The 21,425-nt window shown below is 38.5% G+C and overlaps 1 protein-coding gene across 1 annotated transcript in view; it reads left to right on the top strand.

Annotated features, from left to right (window-relative positions):
• Nucleotides 1-21,425, top strand: part of WDFY1 (WD repeat and FYVE domain containing 1) — a 64,730-nt gene that overhangs the window by 34,913 nt on the left and 8,392 nt on the right. The window contains exons 4-8 of the mRNA XM_037849582.1: nucleotides 26-80; nucleotides 4,685-4,835; nucleotides 6,273-6,385; nucleotides 8,118-8,244; nucleotides 19,123-19,228. Of these exons, the coding sequence (XP_037705510.1) occupies nucleotides 26-80; nucleotides 4,685-4,835; nucleotides 6,273-6,385; nucleotides 8,118-8,244; nucleotides 19,123-19,228 (552 nt within the window). The remainder of the gene's footprint in view (nucleotides 1-25; nucleotides 81-4,684; nucleotides 4,836-6,272; nucleotides 6,386-8,117; nucleotides 8,245-19,122; nucleotides 19,229-21,425) is intronic.

Here is a 21,425-nt window from a genome sequence, read left to right as displayed (position 1 = left end):
CCTTATTGTGTGTTTTTACTTTTAGGAATTTCACGTTTCTGAAGATTTTAATAAGATGAATTTTATCAAGACCTACCCAGGTAATTATAATAGATGCACATCTCTCACACGTATACACACAAAACTGGAACACCATCTCTTGTGACCAAAATTAGTTTTTTATGCTAACTTTCTAGTTTTGTTATCTCAGTCATGTATGTGAGGCTTTTAGCTCCTCAGGATTATTTACCATCCCTCTCCTGCTCATTGACATTTACTTTTATATAATATTCCATTTGGATGCATGTGTCAGATTTACTTTAACCATTCTTCCATTATAGGACTGAGGTACTGCTTCCATTTTTTAACACACATAATATGTAGTATGTATATGTGTATGTGGTATATCTGTCACTGTGTGTGTGTGTGTGTGTGTGTGTGTGTGTGTGTGTGTGTATGTGTATGTGTATCCTTGACTGCTTCTCTGGCTCTAAGTCTGTAAATCTGATTACTTCCTTAGAACACATTCCTAATAGTGGAATAACTGGGTCAAATGTTATAAAGCTTTTTAATGCTCTTGATTTGTTTTGCAAATTGTTCCCAGCAATAGGGTTAATTTTTAAAATCCCATGAGTAAATGGCTGAGAGTGCCTGCTCATTTAGTCTTCACGATATTGTTGCCTTTTAATCTTTTTGTTAGTTTGACAGACAAAAAAATTTCTCAAATTGAAAATTATTTAGACTTTGTGTAATGTTGACCATTTGTCATGACTATGTCTCTTCATGATTTTGCCCTTATTCCCAGCAAGCTATAGAGTTTTTCTGATTGATTTATAAGAGCTTCTCACTGTAAGTCGATCAGTACTTTGAGCATCTATGGCATGTACATTTTTTCCAGTTTTTATTTTGCCTTGTAAATTTAGGTATTTTTAAATTTAATATAAGTTAAGTTCCTAATGGTAACTATAGATTGAAGTTGCAGAATCAAAACAACTTGATTAAGTTGTAGACACCATCTGACCAGTTCAGACTTTGCCTGATGGAATAACAATTAATGTTATTTTATTCACCCTATTTTTAAATCTTTATCATGTTTTATAATCTATGTTTCATGCTTTGGATAAAGGTAAAAATTAGTCTAGATTTCACATCTTTGTGAAATCTGGCTTAGTAGCAGGATACAGGAAAGACATTTTGGAATTTTAATTAGAAGACTAAATTGTTTTTCCCTAGATATCTTTTTACCTGTTCCAGATGTGAAATAGGAAAAAAATGGTACAATGACAATATATTTTAACTTGGAGTATGTTGGTCAGGGAAACTTTTGTGATGATGAATAATACTTTCTGATCTTGCATTGGTATATAATGTTTATTGTTACAGTGTTATAATATTTGTGCTTCCTTTTAAAAATTAAAACAGCAAAAATATCAATTTTGAGTTCTCAGTTATCACTTGCAAGTTTTTCTTTAGAACATGTGTAAGTCCTTTTATGAAGTACATACCTGGGAATTTGGAGACATTTTTAAATGCCTAATAAATATTTTATCAAAAAGCAGATTCCTTAATAAAATAGTTTGTCATTAAATTCTTTATCAAATTATTTCCTATTTACATGTCTATTGGCATTTTTATCTATATTTTGGTTTTCAGAGCTCTCCATGGACTATAAGACCACATAGTTTTTGCATTGGTTTCCAAATCTTTGCGTTCATTGACTAGTCATTTTAAAGAACATACTGGACCATGCAGTGTCTGCAGGGCCTCCCCTAGCCTAGATACTCCTCCTCCAGGTACTCCTCAGGTTCAGGTGCTCCACCTGCAAATATTCTCCAGCCCTAGCTGTTCCTCTTTCTGGCAGAAGCCGAGGCTCACTTGCATCTTTAGTCCCCTCCATGAGTGAGGCAAACCAAACCACCTTGGGGCCCTTGGAGCTCCCCACAGCATCAACCATGTCCCCTGAACCAGGCACTGGGGCCTGGGTATGGTCTGTGCTGGTAGGGATTGTACTGGGGGCTGTGGTCCTCTCTTGCCTTATCGTACTTGCTGGCAAATGCCACCTCTGCCGGCACCAGCTACCAGCACCACCCACTGCCTGGGCTGGGAAGAGGGACCACCCGGAGGTGGGTGAAGATAAGGATGATGATGGCTTCATCGAGGACAATTACATTCAGCCTGGGGCTGGGGGCTGAGGTGGTGGGTAGCAGGGACAATCTCTCCTTCTGAGTGCTGACCTTTGGACTCCCACTCCATGCCAAACAGCTCAAGGGTAGTGGGAACCACATGGGAGCCATGAGCCTCAGGGACAGAGGTGGCTGGGGCTTAAGGGTAGAGCAGGTAAGGACACTATTCCCTGCCCAACCCATTCTTCATCCTGGCCACCACAGTGACAGTGATCATCTCTTGCTCAATAACCCTCAATGGCTCCCTGCTGTTCTCAGGATAAAGCCCAACAAGGGCTTGAGTGTGAAAATGAGGCCCTATGTGATCAGGCCTCTGCTGGCCCTTTGGTTGTCTTTCTTGCTTTTCCCTACTTCACTACCAGCTTAACTAAATGTTTGTTATTCCCCCAACCATCATGCTATTTTTTTAAGCACCTTCACTCATGCTGTTCTCCTGTTTAGATTGCCCTTCCATTCTCCTAACAAATCCTCATGGCAGTGATAAAAGAAACCCTGTTCACTAGACCCCAGGTGGCCTGCCTACCTGTCAGCATTTCAAATGTGTCCAGATGGTAACATTATAGTAGTTAAAAACCAGTGCCAAGTTTCCTATTGAACTTTTCTTCCTCCACTCCAATAAGGCGGGCAATCCAAATTGTTATAACATATTACATTTTCACAGGAATTCATAAATCTGTCTTCCTTTTGACTTAAAGTTTTTAGAAGTTACTCATTTAAATTTTTCCTGAACTGGAACCTGTGCATAAAAATGTTCCTTATCACTCAGAGCTGGAAGACACCACTCAGACATCCCTTCCCCCAGTAGGCTTTCTGCGAGCCCCTCCCTTTAATGACACCCTGTGAATTTCTCTTCCATTGCCCTTGCCATGTTTTGTTTTAATCTTTATTGCACTTATTGTGCCTGTCCCCTCCACTGGACTGGGAGCCCTTTGAGGCCATGGGCTGTGTCTTATTCTGTATCTTCAGAGTGTCACATGAGATGGATGCTAAATAAATATTTGTTGAATTAAAAAAAAAAAAAAAACACATGGGGGAAATAGTAAAGGGGTTGCCTACATTTTCATTTTACCTAGTCAAGGAGTTTCAAAAATAAAAATGAAACAAGAAATTACCGTATTTTACCATAATTTCATAAAACAGGACATTTTAAAACAACAGGAGAAAGGCCATAATCTTACAAATTGGGCAGTTCTTCCCAAGAAAAGATAGCTGACTACTTACTCCAACCTTTTTGCCCCAAAATAGTGTAAACCTTGTCACTGTTTGGCCTGAGTTTAGCAACTACAGGTTTAGTGGGTAACGCGTGTGTTTGGGGTCAGGCAGGCTCAGTTAGTATGTCACTTACTAAACTTTGGGCCTGTATTTAACCTGTTTGCTCCTCAGTTTTCTTATTTGAAAATGGGCACAGTATGCACCCTTTGAAAATTAAAAATAGCACTAAAGGAGAAAAAGCACTAAACACCACATCAGTCACTGAGTCAGGTCTCAACCATGGCAGTTGTCATTATCTGAGATGTGGTTTATGCGTGTTTAGGATGTTAGTGATTAGAGCAACCTTTAAATTTTGGGCAGCTTCACAAGTGTTTAATTGTTCAACATGACATCTTAGCACTGGATGAATCTGAGTTTTGCAGAGACTTCTGGGCAATGTCTGGCTGAGTCCTTCCGAAGCAGCCTGGACTGCTGAGAGCAAGGTCAGCATTTCTCTGTCTAGCCTCTGGCTTCATTAGTCAGACTGAGCATTTATTAAACTTCTACCTTATGCGACGTCCTGCACCAGATTCTGTGGGAGCTGCAGATGAAGTAGAAGTCAGGTCACTACTCTGGTTGAGGCTTATGGTAGAAATGGAAATATAAATATTGTATTTGAGAAGTTAGCTAAGATAGGGTATACTTTCCTTATTCTCAGCTCTTATTTTGGAATAGAGCAAGTACCTTTTTTCTCTTTATGAATAGTAAAAAGTTATACCCAAACAAATTATTCCAGAAATGAAACACTTAAACTGTTTTTTTAATTTCAGAAAATTGCAATTGCTCTTATTGGCAATGCCAGTGTTTTGTAAAGGGTCAAAACAGTAGAGTTACAGAAAATAAATGAATATTGTTTTGCTAAGAAAAGAATGCTGCTTTCCATATGGAACTCATTGATAGGTGTTTCTCAGAGCAAAATAAAAATGTCCTCTTGAGTACACTAAAAAAAAAAATATTTTCTAACCTATTATGTGTATCCCTCTTGAACATTACTCTTAATGATTTGTAGCTTCAGGTGTTGCCTTCCATGTGGAAGGCAGAGGACGGGGCATTGGGAGCAGCCTGTGTCAGTGTTTTGGGTAAGGCAGATGATCTGAAACCTGTTAACAGAGCACGGGGATTCCCGGATGGGGCTGTTGAGACCGCAGAGCCCGTCTGTACCAGCCGACCAGCTTGAGGAGTTCAGCCTGCCTTCCTACCCCATAGGGAGTTGTTTCTGTAGATGATGTTTCTTCCTGGAGGGTGCAGACTTTCCCTTTCTGTTCCTTCAGCTCACCAGAACCGGGTGTCTGCGATTATCTTCAGCTTGGCCACCGAGTGGGTGATCAGCACGGGCCACGACAAGTGCGTCAGCTGGATGTGCACTCGCAGCGGCAACATGCTCGGGAGGCACTTCTTCACCTCCTGGGCTTCCTGCTTGCAGTATCCTTCCAGATGCTGACCCTTCTCCCTCCCAGCACCTCTTTTCCTCAATGCATAATTTTGAATCTGATCAGAAATTGTTGACTGAGGTCTGAGGACTGAATCATTCCTACATATTTTACATAAAATCCAATAATTACTTTATTTTTCTTTAGTATAAAATTGGCTTATTAAAAATAATAATTAAATGACAGGGGTTTGTGACCCTGGAGTGCATTCAGGGGCTATAGGAAGTCTATAAACTCCTTGAAATTTTATAGAAAACTTTTGTTTAATACCTTTTTATGTGGAGAGGGTCCATAGTCTTTATAATATTCTCAAAGATGCCCACAGGATCCCCAAAATGTTAGAAATTTCTGCCTTAAAAATCTTTAAATGTTATGACATTTTTTCCCATAGAGCTCACCCTTGCTTATATATACTTGTGATTTCTGTGGATTTAGTGATGGCAAGACCAAACCTTGGTCAAAAACATGCAAATACCCAACAGTAGATTTTCTCTCCCAGTTGAATGTCCAGCAGAGTAAAAGTCTTTCTGTTGAAAATCTTTAGTAAAAATGTTTGCTACAAATAAATTTAAAGTAAGCATTTAAAATAGTACAATACACTTTCAGATCAAACCAGGGAAAAATACACGCATACATCTTGAAACTAAGTGTTTCTGTTATGTGTTAGACTTCTCACAGAATCAAATAGTCCCAGCCTAGCCTGCCTGCTCCTTTTGACCTGTATTTTAGAATTAAAATAGTAGTTACTCTATAATGCATAAACTACTGATTTCTGACAATGTCTCTGGGCACAAACTGACTAAAAAGTAATGAGTTGTCACCAATAGTTAATATTAAAATTTTAAATTTACTGCAACTCCAAATAACTTGCAGTGGTATTTTTAAAGGTGAACTATCCCCATCATTTTAAAGTAAACAGTCCTCTTCATTTAAAGCTTAATCATCTAGGCCAAAAGAAAGATGCATTCATGTCCTGTATCTGCTGTCAGTTTTACATTATTTCCAGAGATATTTCATAGCCATTTGATTTCAGGTCTTCCTTGCTGTTTTCATTACTAATTTTACTGTTTTGCACTTTCTTATAAATTGATAGACTTGTTATCATTTCTATTTACTCTGCCAGCTCTTATGCTTCTTTTTAATTGCTTGTTCCTAGGATATTGCTTGTTATAGTAACTGGTACACAGTGAATTCTTGTTGAATGAATGGATATTAACTTTCTCAGTAATATCGACTGTTTTAATTTGTCTTCAGTATGTAAGATTGCATGAATTTTAGTTGGGTATTTCCTTTCTATTTATAATTTTAGGTTTGAACTTACTCCCTTTAAAATGCACATTTTATGTTTTGTAACTTTGAATAAAGCTGATAACTTTTATAGAAGGGTTTCAAGACAAGTTGTGGTTTAATATCCATGACTGCTTCTCAGATATGATTTTGATACCCAGTATGCTTTTGTTGGAGATTATTCTGGACAGATCACCCTGCTGAAGCTTGAACAGAACAGCTCCTCAGTTATTACAACTCTCAAAGGACATGAAGGTAGGCTGTATAAATAACCTCCTACAGTTTTTTTCACCTAGTTTGGACTTCCAGATTCAGTTCCCAGCTCTGTGGCTTCATGAATGATCTCCAAGACTAGGATATCTAGGAGAAGGTAGGGTGCTGGATTTGGTTTTGTATTGTCAAAATTCCTTCTAAACTGCTTATGTGGATAATATTTTCTATCTTGTTTACCTTTCTAAATTAAATTGTTTTCAGAAGACCTTTATGAAATTCCTTGTAAATCCCAAGACCTTTGAAAGAATTGTTAGTATTATTATTTTTGTCAGTTTCTTGGATCTATGAGCAAGACCTGATGGATCAATAAAATTAAAGGAAATGTATGGTTGGTGCAGCCTCTATTTGGGAAATATACCCTGGATAGGGACCGAGGGAAAAAAAAATTACTGGGTGGAGTTTCGTTATTTCTACAGTGCAGTAAGTTGACTAGGCTCTTTGGCAAGCTTTTAGATTCTATTAGCTGCATTGGGTAACTCATCAGGTACCGATGTGTAATGAAGTTTCACTGGATGCTAAGCTATAATACTGATTTTATGCAGAGCACAGGATCAAATTCTCATGTGAGTTGCAAATTAGGAGTTTTGAGGCCATCTGTTTTAGATTGAAAAAATGGTGATTTGTTGATAGAGTTAATTATGGTCTTATTTATGACTATAGTATTTTTGATTTAACAAGTTAAATGTATTCTATGCTTTCTAGCTAATATGTTTAGATGAAATAGGGTTTGCTAGGGGCAAGATGGGTTCTGATGACTCCTTTGTGTAGTATTCACATTGAAAGGCCTCTAGCTGAAGTGTGTATAGTATGGGGCACGGAATTAAACATGGGCAGGATTCATGAAGAATTAATCCCTGTAGCTGGTTTTGAAGAATACTTCTTTTATGACTTTTGTTTCTGAAAAGTTGATGTGAGAAACTAGTTTCTGTTTCTTGCTTCTAATTATGGCCCCATCAGTTCTGTATAACCACCAAAAATGCTATTAGCTTGTGCGACTCGTTCAATTTTCTTAAGTTTATTAAAAATTGTTTCTAGGCAAGCAGTAATCAGTGGGACAATGAAGAGATCTTTTGAAAGAGAAATACATAGAAAGAAAGATTTCCCCAAAGATATCAAATTTGATAAATTAGCAATCTGGATAGGAAATATAAGGTTTGAATTTTTTTAATCTAAGCTTTCTGGCATTATTGTGTGATATTCCTGCAGACATTTTTTTCTAAAGCACAGTTTTTATTTATTAAACGTAGACATCTTGGAGTAAATTGCCTGCAAGGTCCCAGAGACCTGGAATAATCTAGATTTTTATTTTGTATGAGATGACCACAGTAAACTTTTACTGGCTTTCCTCATTAAATAATAGTAGCTATTTGTTTTTTCTAGACACTTCTTCTGAACTAGCCTTTCATATATATTAAGTAGCTATATAAAGTATATAATTTTTTGGTGTGAAACAAGAAAAATTTCTTCAAAAATCTTTGTATTCAAAGTAGTTTGATGTACAACAGAAAATTCTAATCTTAGAACTATGGGTAAGGGATGTGCTGTGGCTTCTCTATGATTCATGGTAAAGTGGTGGTTCGATGACCTTTTGTACAATAAGGATCCATTTTTAAAGACTTGGCTGGTCCTCGTTTAGTTTGCAGCTGTCAAATTTGTATGTCCTCATGTAGAGTTATAGGTAATCAATCTCTCTCTCTCTCTTGGAAACCCCCAGGTAGTGTTGCCTGCCTCTGGTGGGACCCTATTCAGCGGTTACTCTTCTCAGGAGCATCTGACAACAGCATCATCATGTGGGACATCGGAGGGAGGAAAGGCCGGACGCTCCTGCTTCAGGGCCATCAGTGCGTGACTACAGGGGGTACAGTTGGGGGTGGGGAAAGAATCTGAGTTTGAGAGGATGCAGGGGAAGCATTAGCATTCTAATACTACAGATATTTGAGTGAACTTCTCTCCAAGAGTGGAAGTAGAGAATTTGTATTATGATAGTGAAACCACATATTGGTGGTGCACATTTAAATTACGAAAATCAAAACAGTTTCTTTGTTACTGCTCAGTCTCTTATTATATTTAACAGTTATCCCCTTGAAGGATATTTGGGAACTATGAATCTTAACTTTTTGACAAGTATTTTGTTTTGGCACTGCTGAATATTTAAACTCATTTCTTTTCAGATTCCTTATTGTTTCTGCAAATGTAATTTCTTAAATATAAAAGTGGTCTCCAACTTTGATATAATCCCCTTTTCTGCTTTATACACTGACAATGCAAACCACCTTCCCTATGCCAATCTTGAACTTTTGAACATTTTGATCCATCTGCTGGTAGTGCTGTGGGACAGCCAGGAGGTCAACTTTGGCACAATCACCATTTTTACCTGTGTAGCTGTGTTCATACAATTATTTTTTACAACTCATTGCATTTGCCTTTTCTATAGTAAAAAAAGTGGAAAACTAAAAAATAAAAATGTTGGTGCCACTAGTAAGATGCCTGTAGCTCTTAACATTAAGGCAGTTGAGACAAAAGTGTCCAGCATCCCTGGGAGGGGCTATGTCAGGCTTCTTTCCTGCTCCAGCCACATGCCTATATGTCCCCTGAGTTAATGAGCACATTAACTGGTGCTCAATGTCAGGTACACTGAAGTATTGAAAATCATTGAGAGGGGCGGGGCAAGATGGCAGACTGGTGAGCTGTAAGTTTTAGTTACTCCTCCAGGAAAGTAGGTAAAAAGCCAGGAACTGCGTGGACTGGACACCACAGAGCAATCTGTCTTTGGGCATACTTCATACAACACTCATGAAAACGTGGAACTGCTGAGATCAGCGAAATCTGTAACTTTTTGCGGCCAGGGGACCCGCGCCCCTCCCTGCCAGGCTCAGTCCCGGGGGAGGAGGGGCTGTCAGCTCCGGGAAGGAGAAGGGAGAACTGCAGTGGCTGCTCTTATCGAAAACTCATTCTACTGATTCAAACTCCAACCATAGATAGACTGAGACCAGACACCAGAGACTCTGAGAGCAGCCAGCCCAGCAGAGAGGAGACAGGCATAGAAAAAAAACAACACGAAAAACTCCAAAATAAAAGCAGAGGATTTTTGGAGTTCTGGTGAACACAGAAAGGGGAAGGGCGGAGCTCAGGCCTTGAGGCGCATATGCAAATCCCAAAGCAAAGCTGATCTCTCTGCCCTGTGGACCTTTCCTTAATGGCCCTGGTTGCTTTGTCTATTAGCATTTCAATAACCCATTAGATCTCTGAGGAGGGCCGTTTTTGTTTTTTTTTTTTTTTAAATCCTTTTTGCTTTTTCTAAAACAATTACTCTAAGAAGCTCAATACAGAAAGCTTCAAAGAATTGCAATTTGGGCACGTCAAGTCAAGAGCAGAACTAAGAGAGCTCTGAGACAAAAGGCAATAATCCAGTGGCTGAGAAAATTCACTAAACAACACAACTTCCCAAGAAAAGGGGGGTGTCCGCTCACAGCCACCATCCTGGTGGACAGGAAACACTCCTGCCCATCGCCAGCCCCATAGCCCAGAGCTGCCCCAGACAACCCAGTGTGACGGAAGTGCTTCAAATAACAGGCACACACCACAAAACTGGGCGTGGACATTAGCCTTCCCTGCAACCTCAGCTGAATGTCCCAGAGCTGGGAAGGTGGAGCAGTGTGAATTAACAAAGCCCCATTCAGCCATCATTTGAGCAGACTGGGAGCCTCCCTACACAGCCCAGCAGCCCAGAACTGCCCTGGGGGGACGGCACTCACCTGTGACATAGCACAGTCATCCCTCAACAGAGGACCCGGGGTGCACAGCCTGGAAGAGGGGCCCACTTGCAAGTCTCAGGAGCCATACGCCAATACCAAAGACTTGTGGGTCAGTGGCAGAGACAAACTGTGGCAGGACTGAACTGAAGGATTAGACTATTGCAGCAGCTTTAAAACTCTAGGATCATCAGGGAGATTTGATTGTTAGGGCCACCCCCCCTCCCCGACTGCCCAGAAACACGCCCCACATACAGGGCAGGCAACACCAACTACACACGCAAGCTTGGGACACCAATTGGGCCCCACAAGACTCACTCCCCCACTCACCAAAAAGGCTAAGCAGGGGAGATCTGGCTTGTGGAGAACAGGTGGCTCGTGGACGCCACCTGCTGGTTGGTTAGAGAAAGTGTACTCCACGAAGCTGTAGATCTGATAAATTAGAGATAAGGACTTCAATAGGTCTACAAACCCTAAAAGAACCCTATCAAGTTCAGCAAATGCCACGAGGCCAAAAACAACAGAAAATTATAAAGCATATGAAAAAACCAGACGATATGGATAACCCAAGCCCAAGCACCCAAATCAAAATACCAGAATAGACACAGCACCTAGAGCAGCTACTCAAAGAACTAAAGATGAACAATGAGACCATAGTACGGGATATGAAGGAAATCAAGAAGACCCTAGAAGAGCATAAAGAAGACATTGCAAGACTAAATAAAAAAATGGATGATCTTATGGAAATTAAAGAAACTGTTGACCAAATTAAAAAGATTCTGGACACTCATAGTACAAGACTAGAGGAAGTTGAACAACGAATCAGTGACCTGGAAGATGACAGAATGGAAAATGAAAGCATAAAAGAAAGAATGGGGAAAAAAATTGAAAAACTCGAAATGGACCTCAGGGATATGATAGATAATATGAAACGTCCGAATATAAGACTCATTGGTGTCCCAGAAGGGGAAGAAAAGGGTAAAGGTCTAGGAAGAGTATTCAAAGAAATTGTTGGGGAAAACTTCCCAAATCTTCTAAACAACATAAATACACAAATCATAAATGCTCAGCGAACTCCAAATAGAATAAATCCAAAAAAACCCACTCCGAGACATATACTGATCACACTGTCAAACATAGAAGAGAAGGAGCAAGTTCTGAAAGCAGCAAGAGGAAAGCAATTCACCACATACAAAGGAAACAGCATAAGACTAAGTAGTGACTACTCAGCAGCCACCATGGAGGCGAGAAGGCAGTGGCACGATATATTTAAAATTCTGAGTGAGAGGAATTTCCAGCCAAGAATACTTTATCCAGCAAAGCTCTCCTTCAAATTTGAGGGAGAGCTTAAATTTTTCACAGACAAAGAAATGCTGAGAGAATTTGCTAACAAGAGACCTGCCCTACTGGAGATACTAAAGGGAGCCCTACAGACAGAGAAACAAAGACAGGACAGAGAGACTTGGAGAAAGGTTCAGTACTAAAGAGATTCGGTATGGGTACAATAAAGGATATTAATAGAGAGAGGGAAAAATATGGCAAACATAATCCAAAGGATAAGATGGCCGATTCAAGAAATGCCTTCACGGTTTTAACGTTGAATGTAAATGGATTAAACTCCCCAATTAAAAGATATAGATTCGCAGAATGGATCAAAAAAAATGAACCATCAATATGTTGCATACAAGAGACTCATCTTAGACACAGGGACACAAAGAAACTGAAAGTGAAAGGATGGAAAAAAATATTTCATGCAAGCTACAGCCAAAAGAAAGCAGGTGTAGCAATATTAATCTCAGATAAAATAGACTTCAAATGCAGGGATGTTTTGAGAGACAAAGAAGGCCACTACGTACTAATAAAAGGGGCAATTCAGCAAGAAGAAATAACAGTCGTAAATGTCTATGCACCCAATCAAGGTGCCACAAAATACATGAGAGAAACACTGGCAAAACTAAAGGAAGCAATTGATGTTTCCACAATAATTGTGGGAGACTTCAACACATCACTCTCTCCTATAGATAGATCAACCAAACAGAAGACCAATAAGGAAATTGAAAACCTAAACAATCTGATAAATGAATTAGACTTAACAGACATCTACAGGACATTACATCCCAAATCACCAGGATACACATACTTTTCTAGTGCTCACGGAACTTTCTCCAGAATAGATCATATGCTGGGACGTAAAACAAGCCTCAATAAATTTAAAAAGATTGAAATTATTCAAAGCACATTCTCTGACCACAATGGAATACAATTAGAAGTCAATAACCATCAGAGACTTAGAAAATTCACAAATACCTGGAGGTTAAACAACACACTCCTAAACAATCAGTGGGTTAAAGAAGAAATAGCAAGAGAAATTGCTAAATATATAGAGACGAATGAAAATGAGAACACAACATACCAAAACCTATGGGATGCAGCAAAAGCAGTGCTAAGGGGGAAATTTATAGCACTAAATGCATATATTAAAAAGGAAGAAAGAGCCAAAATCAAAGAACTAATGGATCAACTGAAGAAGCTAGAAAATGAACAGCAAACCAATCCTAAACCAAGTAGAAGAAAAGAAATAACAAGGATTAAAGCAGAAATAAATGACATAGAGAACAAAAAAACAATAGAGAGGATAAATATCACCAAAAGTTGGTTCTTTGAGAAGATCAACAAGATTGACAAGCCCCTAGCTAGACTGACAAAATCAAAAAGAGAGAAGACCCATATAAACAAAATAATGAATGAAAAAGGTGACATAACTGCAGATCCTGAAGAAATTAAAAAAATTATAAGAGGATATTATGAACAACTGTATGGCAACAAACTGGATAATGTAGAAGAAATGGACAATTTCCTGGAAACATATGAACAACCTAGACTGACCAGAGAAGAAATAGAAGACCTCAACCAACCCATCACAAGCAAAGAGATCCAATCAGTCATTAAAAATCTTCCCACAAATAAATGCCCAGGGCCAGATGGCTTCACAGGGGAATTCTACCAAACTTTCCAGAAAGAACTGACACCAATCTTACTCAAACTCTTTCAAAACATTGAAAAAAATGGAACACTACCTAACTCATTTTATGAAGCTAACATCAATCTAATACCAAAACCAGGCAAAGATGCTACAAAAAAGGAAAACTACCGGCCAATCTCCCTAATGAACATAGATGCAAAAATCCTCAACAAAATACTTGCAAATCGAATCCAAAGACACATTAAAAAAATCATACACCATGACCAAGTGGGGTTCATTCCAGGCATGCAAGGATGGTTCAACATAAGAAAAACAATCAATGTATTACAACACATTAAAAACTCGAAAGGGAAAAATCAATTGATCATCTCAATAGATGCTGAAAAAGCATTTGACAAAATCCAACATCCCTTTTTGATAAAAACACTTCAAAAGGTAGGAATTGAAGGAAACTTCCTCAACATGATAAAGAGCATATATGAAAAACCCACAGCCAGCATAGTACTCAATGGTGAGAGACTGAAAGCCTTCCCTCTAAGATCAGGAACAAGACAAGGATGCCCGCTGTCACCACTGTTATTCAACATTGTGCTGGAAGTGCTAGCCAGGGCAATCCGGCAAGACAAAGAAATAAAAGGCATCCAAATTGGAAAAGAAGAAGTAAAACTGTCATTGTTTGCAGATGATATGATCTTATATCTAGAAAACCCTGAGAAATCAACGATACACCTACTAGAGCTAATAAACAAATTTAGCAAAGTAGCGGGATACAAGATTAATGCACATAAGTCAGTAATGTTTCTATATGCTAGAAATGAACAAACTGAAGAGACACTCAAGAAAAAGATACCATTTTCAATAGCAACTAAAAAAATCAAGTACCTAGGAATAAACTTAACCAAAGATGTAAAAGACCTATACAAAGAAAACTACATAACTCTACTAAAAGAAATAGAAGGGGACCTTAAAAGATGGAAAAAAATTCCATGTTCATGGATAGGAAGGCTAAATGTCATTAAGATGTCAATTCTACCCAAACTCATCTACAGATTCAATGCAATCCCAATCAAAATTCCAACAACCTACTTTGCAGACTTGGAAAAGCTAGTTATCAAATTTATTTGGAAAGGGAAGATGCCTCGAATTGCTAAAGACACTCTAAAAAAGAAAAACGAAGTGGGAGGACTTACACTCCCTGACTTTGAACCTTATAAAGCCACAGTTGCCAAAACAGCATGGTACTGGCACAAAGATAGACATATAGATCAATGGAATCGAATTGAGAATTCAGAGATAGACCCTCAGATCTATAGCCGACTGATCTTTGATAAGGCCCCCAAAGTCACCGAACTGAGCCATAATGGTCTTTTCAACAAATGGGGCTGGGAGAGTTGGATATCCATATCCAAAAGAATGAAAGAGGACCCCTACCTCACCCCCTACACAAAAATTAACTCAAAATGGACCAAAGATCTCAATATAAAAGAAAGTACCATAAAAATCCTAGAAGATAATGTAGGAAAACATCTTCAAGACCTTGTATTAGGCGGCCACTTCCTAGACTTTACACCCAAAGCACAAGCAACAAAAGAGAAAATAGATAAATGGGAACTCCTCAAGCTTAGAAGTTTCTGCACCTCAAAGGAATTTCTCAAAAAGGTAAAGAGGCAGCCAACTCAATGGGAAAAAATTTTTGGAAACCATGTATCTGACAAAAGACTGATATCTTGCATATACAAAGAAATCGTACAACTCAATGACAATAGTACAGACAGCCCAATTATAAAATGGGCAAAAGATATGAAAAGACAGTTCTCTGAAGAGGAAATACAAATGGCCAAGAAACACATGAAAAAATGTTCAGCTTCACTAGCTATTAGAGAGATGCAAATTAAGACCACAATGAGATACCATCTAACACCGATTAGAATGGCTGCCATTAAACAAACAGGAAACTACAAATGCTGGAGGGGATGTGGAGAAATTGGAACTCTTATTCATTGTTGGTGGGACTGTATAATGGTTCATCCACTCTGGAAGTCAGTCTGGCAGTTCCTTAGAAAACTAGATATAGAGCTACCATTCGATCCAGCGATTGCACTTCTCGGTATATACCCGGAAGATCGGAAAGCAGTGACACGAACAGATATCTGCACGCCAATGTTCATAGCAGCATTATTCACAATTGCCAAGAGATGGAAACAACCCAAATGTCCTTCAACAGATGAGTGGATAAATAAAATGTGGTATATACACACGATGGAATACTACGCGGCAGTAAGAAGGAACGATCTGGTGAAACATATGACAACATGGATGAACCTTGAAGACATAATGCTGAGCGAAATAAGCCAGGCACAAAAAGAGAAATATTATATGCTACCACTAATGTGAACTCTGAAAAATGTAAAACAAATGGTTTATAATGTAGAATGTAGGGGAACTAGCAGTAGAGAGCAATTAAGGAAGGGGGAACAATAATCCAAGAAGAACAGATAAGCTATTTAACGTTCTGGGGATGCCCAGAAATGACTATGGTCTGTTAATTTCCGATGGATGTAGTAGGAACAAGTTCACTGAAATGTTGCTATATTATGTAACTTTCTTGGGGTAAAGTAGGAACATGTTGGAAGTTAAGCAGTTATCTTAGGTTAGTTGTCTTTTTCTTACTCCCTTGTTATGGTCTCTTTGAAATGTTCTTTTATTGTATGTTTGTTTTCTTTTTAACTTTTTTTTTCATACAGTTGATTTAAAAAAGAAGGGAAAGTTAAAAAAAAAAAAAAAGAAAGAAAAAAGACAAACAAGGGAAAAAAAAAAAAAGATGTAGTGCCCCCTTGAGGAGCCTGTGGAGAATGCAGGGGTATTCGCCTACCCCACCTCCATGGTTGCTAACATGACCACAGACATAGGGGACTGGTGGTTTGGTGGGTTGAGCCCTCTACCATAAGTTTTACCCTTGGGAAGACGGTTGCTGCAAAGGAGAGGCTAGGCCTCCCTGTATTTGTGCCTAAGAGTCTCCTCCTGAATGCCTCTTTGTTGCTCAGATGTGGCCCTCTCTCTCTGGCTAAGCCAACTTGAAAGGTGAAATCACTGCCCTCCCCCCTACGTGGGATCAGACACCCAGGGAAGTGAATCTCCCTGGCAACGTGGAATATGACTCCCGGGGAGGAATGTAGACCCGGCATCGTGGGATGGAGAACATCTTCTTGAACAAAAGGGGGATGTGAAAGGAAATGAAATAAGCTTCAGTGGCAGAGAGATTCCAAAACGAGCCGAGAGATCACTCTGGTGGGCACTCTTACGCACACTTTAGACAACCTTTTTTAGGTTCTAAAGAATTGGGGTAGCAGGTGGTGGATACCTGAAACTATTAAACTACAACCCAGAACCCATGAATCTCGAAGACACTTGTATAAAAATGTAGCTTATGAGGGGTGACAGTGGGATTGGGAATGCCATAAGGACCAAACTCCACTTTGTCTAGTTTATGGATGGATGTGTAGAAAAGTAGGGGAAGGAAACAAACAGACAAAGGTACCCAGTGTTCTTTTTTACTTCAATTGCTCTTTTTCACTCTAATTATTATTCTTGTTATTTTTGTGTGTGTGCTAATGAAGGTGTCAGGGATTGATTTAGGTGATGAATGTACAACTATGTAATGGTACTGTAAACAATCGAAAGTACAATTTGTTTTGTATGACTGCGTGGTATGTGAATATATCTCAATAAAATGATGATTAAAAAAAAAAAAAAAAAAAAAAGAAAATCATTGAGTGTGCCCCAAATACTAAATTGCAGTCTCTGTTGGTTACTCACTGGACTTGAGCCATTTGGCTCTGTGTTTGCATGTGTTGGAAAAGTACAGAATAAAAATTGACATATATAAAATGCAGGAAATATGCCACTGGAAATTGTTTCTGAAAGGCAAGAGGTAATCAGAATTTTATGATATTTTTAGCTCCTTGGGAAGGTAAGCCTACCTCCTGCAATGTATGCTATTCAGCTGCCTTGCCTGTTTTCCCTAACATGTTAGATGTGCAAATTGGAAGCAACTTGTGGACATTCCATCCCTTTAGTAAAGGAATTTGCTGTTTTTATTTCTGCAAGTGATCGCTCTAGATTTTTTTTTCCTGGTTCATTATGATACTTTGCAATAGTTTATTATGCATTTTAATTGTAATGATCTTTAATAACAGTTACAATATAAAAATGTTATAAAATAGTTCAACCACTAAATTAACTCTTATTGCTGAGGGAAATGATTCACAACAAGGATAAGAATGGATAGTAGTCATTTTCTTTCTTTCTGTGCTTAATGGGCAGTTTTTTTGTTTCTTTCTTTGCTAGCTGGTTGCTCTGAAACAAGGTTCTTATTTTTAAAGAGAAACTTCATTTTCCTTGCTATGTAATATATAAATAATAATAATAAAAGAGCCATACCAACCGTGGCTACATTTCCTTTATCACCTGTTTGAACCAGGCAGTGTAGCACAGTGGTCAGGAGCATGGGCTACAGATCTGCCCCCCTTGATTTAAATCTCATCTTCACTGAGTCACAAGGCCTGTGGCACATTGCTCAGCTTCTCTTTGCTTCCATTTTCTCATCTATAAAATGGGGGTATTAATTGAACCCACCTCTCAGGGCTGCTGTGGAGATTATCTGAGTTCATTTACGGAAGGGGCTTAGAGCAGTTCCTGGCACCTAGTAAACCCTAAGTGCCTGCTGGTTGTTGTAATTGTTAGTATTTTTATTCTTATACACTGTACTCTTAATTAAAATACCTTGTTTTTAGAAGGTAGTTGTAAACTTTTCAAATAATAACAATATATATGAAACTGATTTCCTAGATATCTTAACAGGAGTTAAATCCTTGTCCTTTTAACTGTTTTTCCAAATCCCATAATTTAAGATTTCAATTTGGTATAGGGCTCAGGACACTTTAAACTGTTCTCTCTTAGTCCTGAGTGTTTCGTGTTCAGAAGTAGAAGAGTGCTGCGTTTTCTTCCTTGTTAGTCCAAAGATCACTTCCCACCTTAAGGCAGGTGTGTTTAGACGCTACAGGCAAGGACTTTGACCCTGGAAGATTGTATGTACTGTGCGTTCTGTGATACTAGATGCCCAACTCGTTTTTCTAAATTCTAAAACGTATTTCAGTCAGGAGGATTAATGCATGGTTTAGAGCTGCTGTGGTCAACTAAGCTACTCTAATACTAAGTACTCTAATACTCTAGAGGTTCTTGCTCTCTGGTCTTGAATATTGTTCCAGGAACACCCCTTTCCTTTCCTCCTTGTTGGTTGGGCTATATCTCTTCACTATAAGCAGAATTAAGTTGAAAAGTAGCCAAGAAAAGTTCTGCACAAAAGTCTTCAGGCCAGCAGATTGTTTTCTTGGGCATCTAGAGGAGCAGGAAAGGGGCAGGTTTCTTCCCCCCTTCTAAGTGTGTGTGTGTGTGCATGCTTGTGTGCATACACATGCTACCAGTGATCTCCATTGTCTTTGATTACTTGTTCATATTAGTTGTCTTCCAATAAGGGAGTTTCTCATCACGTGCTCTTCTTTGTTTTTGAACAAATAAGATTAATCTTGTGCACCTGAAAACGAAATCATGGCTATTGGTTCAGAAAACTATAGTCCTCATTTCATCTCTGTCCTGCAAGTCTTAATGACTGATTTGAAAGTAGTTGTGTTTATTTTATAGAAATGCTTATTCAGTATAATGAGTTATCATTTCATCTCTGTCCTGCAAGTCTTAATGACTGATTTGAAAGTAGTTGTGTTTATTTTATAGAAATGCTTATTCAGTATAATGAGTTATAGAATGCAAGTAAAGTTTATACCAGAATCTGTATTACCATAGCAAATAGAGTCAATGGTAAAATGCCAATTACTCATTCCAATGAGGGGAGAGATTTGAACTTAAATGGAAACAATTTTTCTTTTTCCCATATTTAGAAAAGTGACTGTTATGTGTTTTGTTTGCAGTGACAGGGTACAGTCGCTTTGTTACCTTCAGCTCACGAGGCAGCTTGTTTCTTGTTCCTCCGATGGTGGAATTGCAGTGTGGAACATGGATGTTAGCAGAGAAGAGGTAAGAAGAAAGAGCAAGTCAAGGCTGACCAGGAGAGGTCCCTGAGCATCTGGCTTCTTGGTTTCCCCCACTGCTGGGTGTAGATCCCGACCGAGGTGCAGACAGTTCCAGCTTCTCACTGTTCTGCTTATTGATTATTGTCCGATGGGGTCCTTCATGCCATTTTGCATCACATCCTCTACTTATTGGAAAGTTTTCCACTAGTGATAAGCAATACACACAGTCAGATTGAGCAGCTAGTCACATTTTCAGCTTTGAGAATTACACTGAGAGAACACTTGAGAAAGTCTCCCAGCATAATCAGGGAACTGGAGTGTATACAGGTGTAGAGGTCCTCTACTGCACTTCTTCAAGTGCCATAGATATCTGTTATGCAAACACCAAGAGGTGCTTCAGTGATTCCATCAGGGAAGTATGTTGGTGTCAGACATTTTTCTGGGAATGTATATCTCTATTTCTCTGCTTTTATTTTCCCTTGAACTCTGTTCTGCTGAGTCCATGTCGATAGTAGTATACTAAAAAGCCAGCTGATATTCACATAATGTTCATTTCAAGAAACCTAAGCTCTAACTTTGGTTGGGCCACTAAATAGTTGTGAAATAGTTTTTGGATAAGTGCGTTAAATTCTGAATCTTCGTTTCCTCTTCCATAAAGTGAAGTGGTTGAATTCTATGGGTTCTAAGATCCTTTCCATTTCTATAGACAGACACTCTAATTGTTTAAATAATCTCTCTTTTTATGCTGCTGTGAAAATTCTTGACCCTGTCATTGTCCAATTGTTCAACTGTTTATTTCAGACAGATTTCTGAAAATAGACTTATTGGGTTTAAGGATATGTATGTGCTTAAAAACTTTTTATAGACATTGTTAAATGATTTCCAGGTTGTATTTACATTCTCATCTCTACCCGCACTGGTATTGTCTGTCTTTTCCAAGTGGTATCTACAGCTTGTGATATAGCTAGCAAAAGATTTGAAGCCAGAGAAGATTTTAGAGTACCAGTGAGATGTTAATGACATTTAGATTAAATTCAGAAACATGTATTGAGCATAAATGGCTATAAACTAGGGAAAGAAATATACTTATAAATGGTTTATTGAAATTGCATCACACTATGTAATATGCTTAATGAAGTCACGTGATTTGATCAGTGCTGTGCAGCTATGCAGTGGACACTGCATTAATGCAACATTCCCATCCATCCCTGCATGAGTTTGTTTTGTGTTGTCTTAAATGAGCCTGACACTCACTGAACAAACCTGCATCTTATCACACCCCAGAGGAAGTAATCAAATCTGTAACAAAATATAGTGACATTAGTCTTATTTTCAGACTTTATGGCAACCATGTTCGGTACACAAAATTCGTGCAGGCAAAGATCTAGTAATCTAGTGAAGAAAATAGACTAGCCTAAAAATACTAAAATGCAGTCCATAATATGGAGTACAGATTGCTAGGTTATATAGAATTGTTTGGTAACTTTGTAAGACCGGTCAAGTAGAGAAAATTCTGATTACATGCCTCCTGGTTTATTTTCCTTTTTGAATTTTCTAGAAATCTTGGTAAGGCTTAGAATAACTCTTTATTAAATATATGTAATATTGGCTCAAAATTACAGAATATATGATATTTCTTTTGCAAAGATTTATTTGAAATGTGTTTTATATTTATTAAATACTAGTTATATGCATCAAGAACTGCTAGTACCCTCTTACATTCTGTGAGCTCCTGGCTCATCATTTTTTCAGTCACGCTCTGAGAGAGCAGAAAACCCAAAGATTAGGACATGTTCACTGGCAAATAAGGGAAGAGACCAATGGGACCCTGTGTTACTGGTGGCTCATCTAAGGGTTTGACAACTGGCATTTCAGTCCAGTATTCTTGTCATTGATAAGTTCTTTTAGAAAAGGTAGTTAGAACCTGGAAGCAGGATTCTTACCTTCAAGGTTACAACACTGTGGAGTTTATTTGTACATCTAGGGAAAGGAAAAAATAGCTCCATCACTCATGGTGCTTCCTGTGTGGGTAATTCACTTCCTTGTTATAGTCTGCGGAAGATCGTCCCAAACCATGTGCACATATTTCACTCTGCAACTTATCATCCTAAATGGTTTCCTAAATGGGAAAGCAAATTGTGTCAGAAAGATGCATTGCTTTTAGTATTGTTTCTTTTTTACCAGCTAAGTAAATGTAGTGC

Source organism: Choloepus didactylus, chromosome 9 (assembly GCF_015220235.1).
Source record: "Choloepus didactylus isolate mChoDid1 chromosome 9, mChoDid1.pri, whole genome shotgun sequence".
Taxonomy (NCBI): domain Eukaryota; kingdom Metazoa; phylum Chordata; class Mammalia; order Pilosa; family Megalonychidae; genus Choloepus; species Choloepus didactylus.
This window is presented reverse-complemented; position numbering and strand designations above follow the sequence as displayed.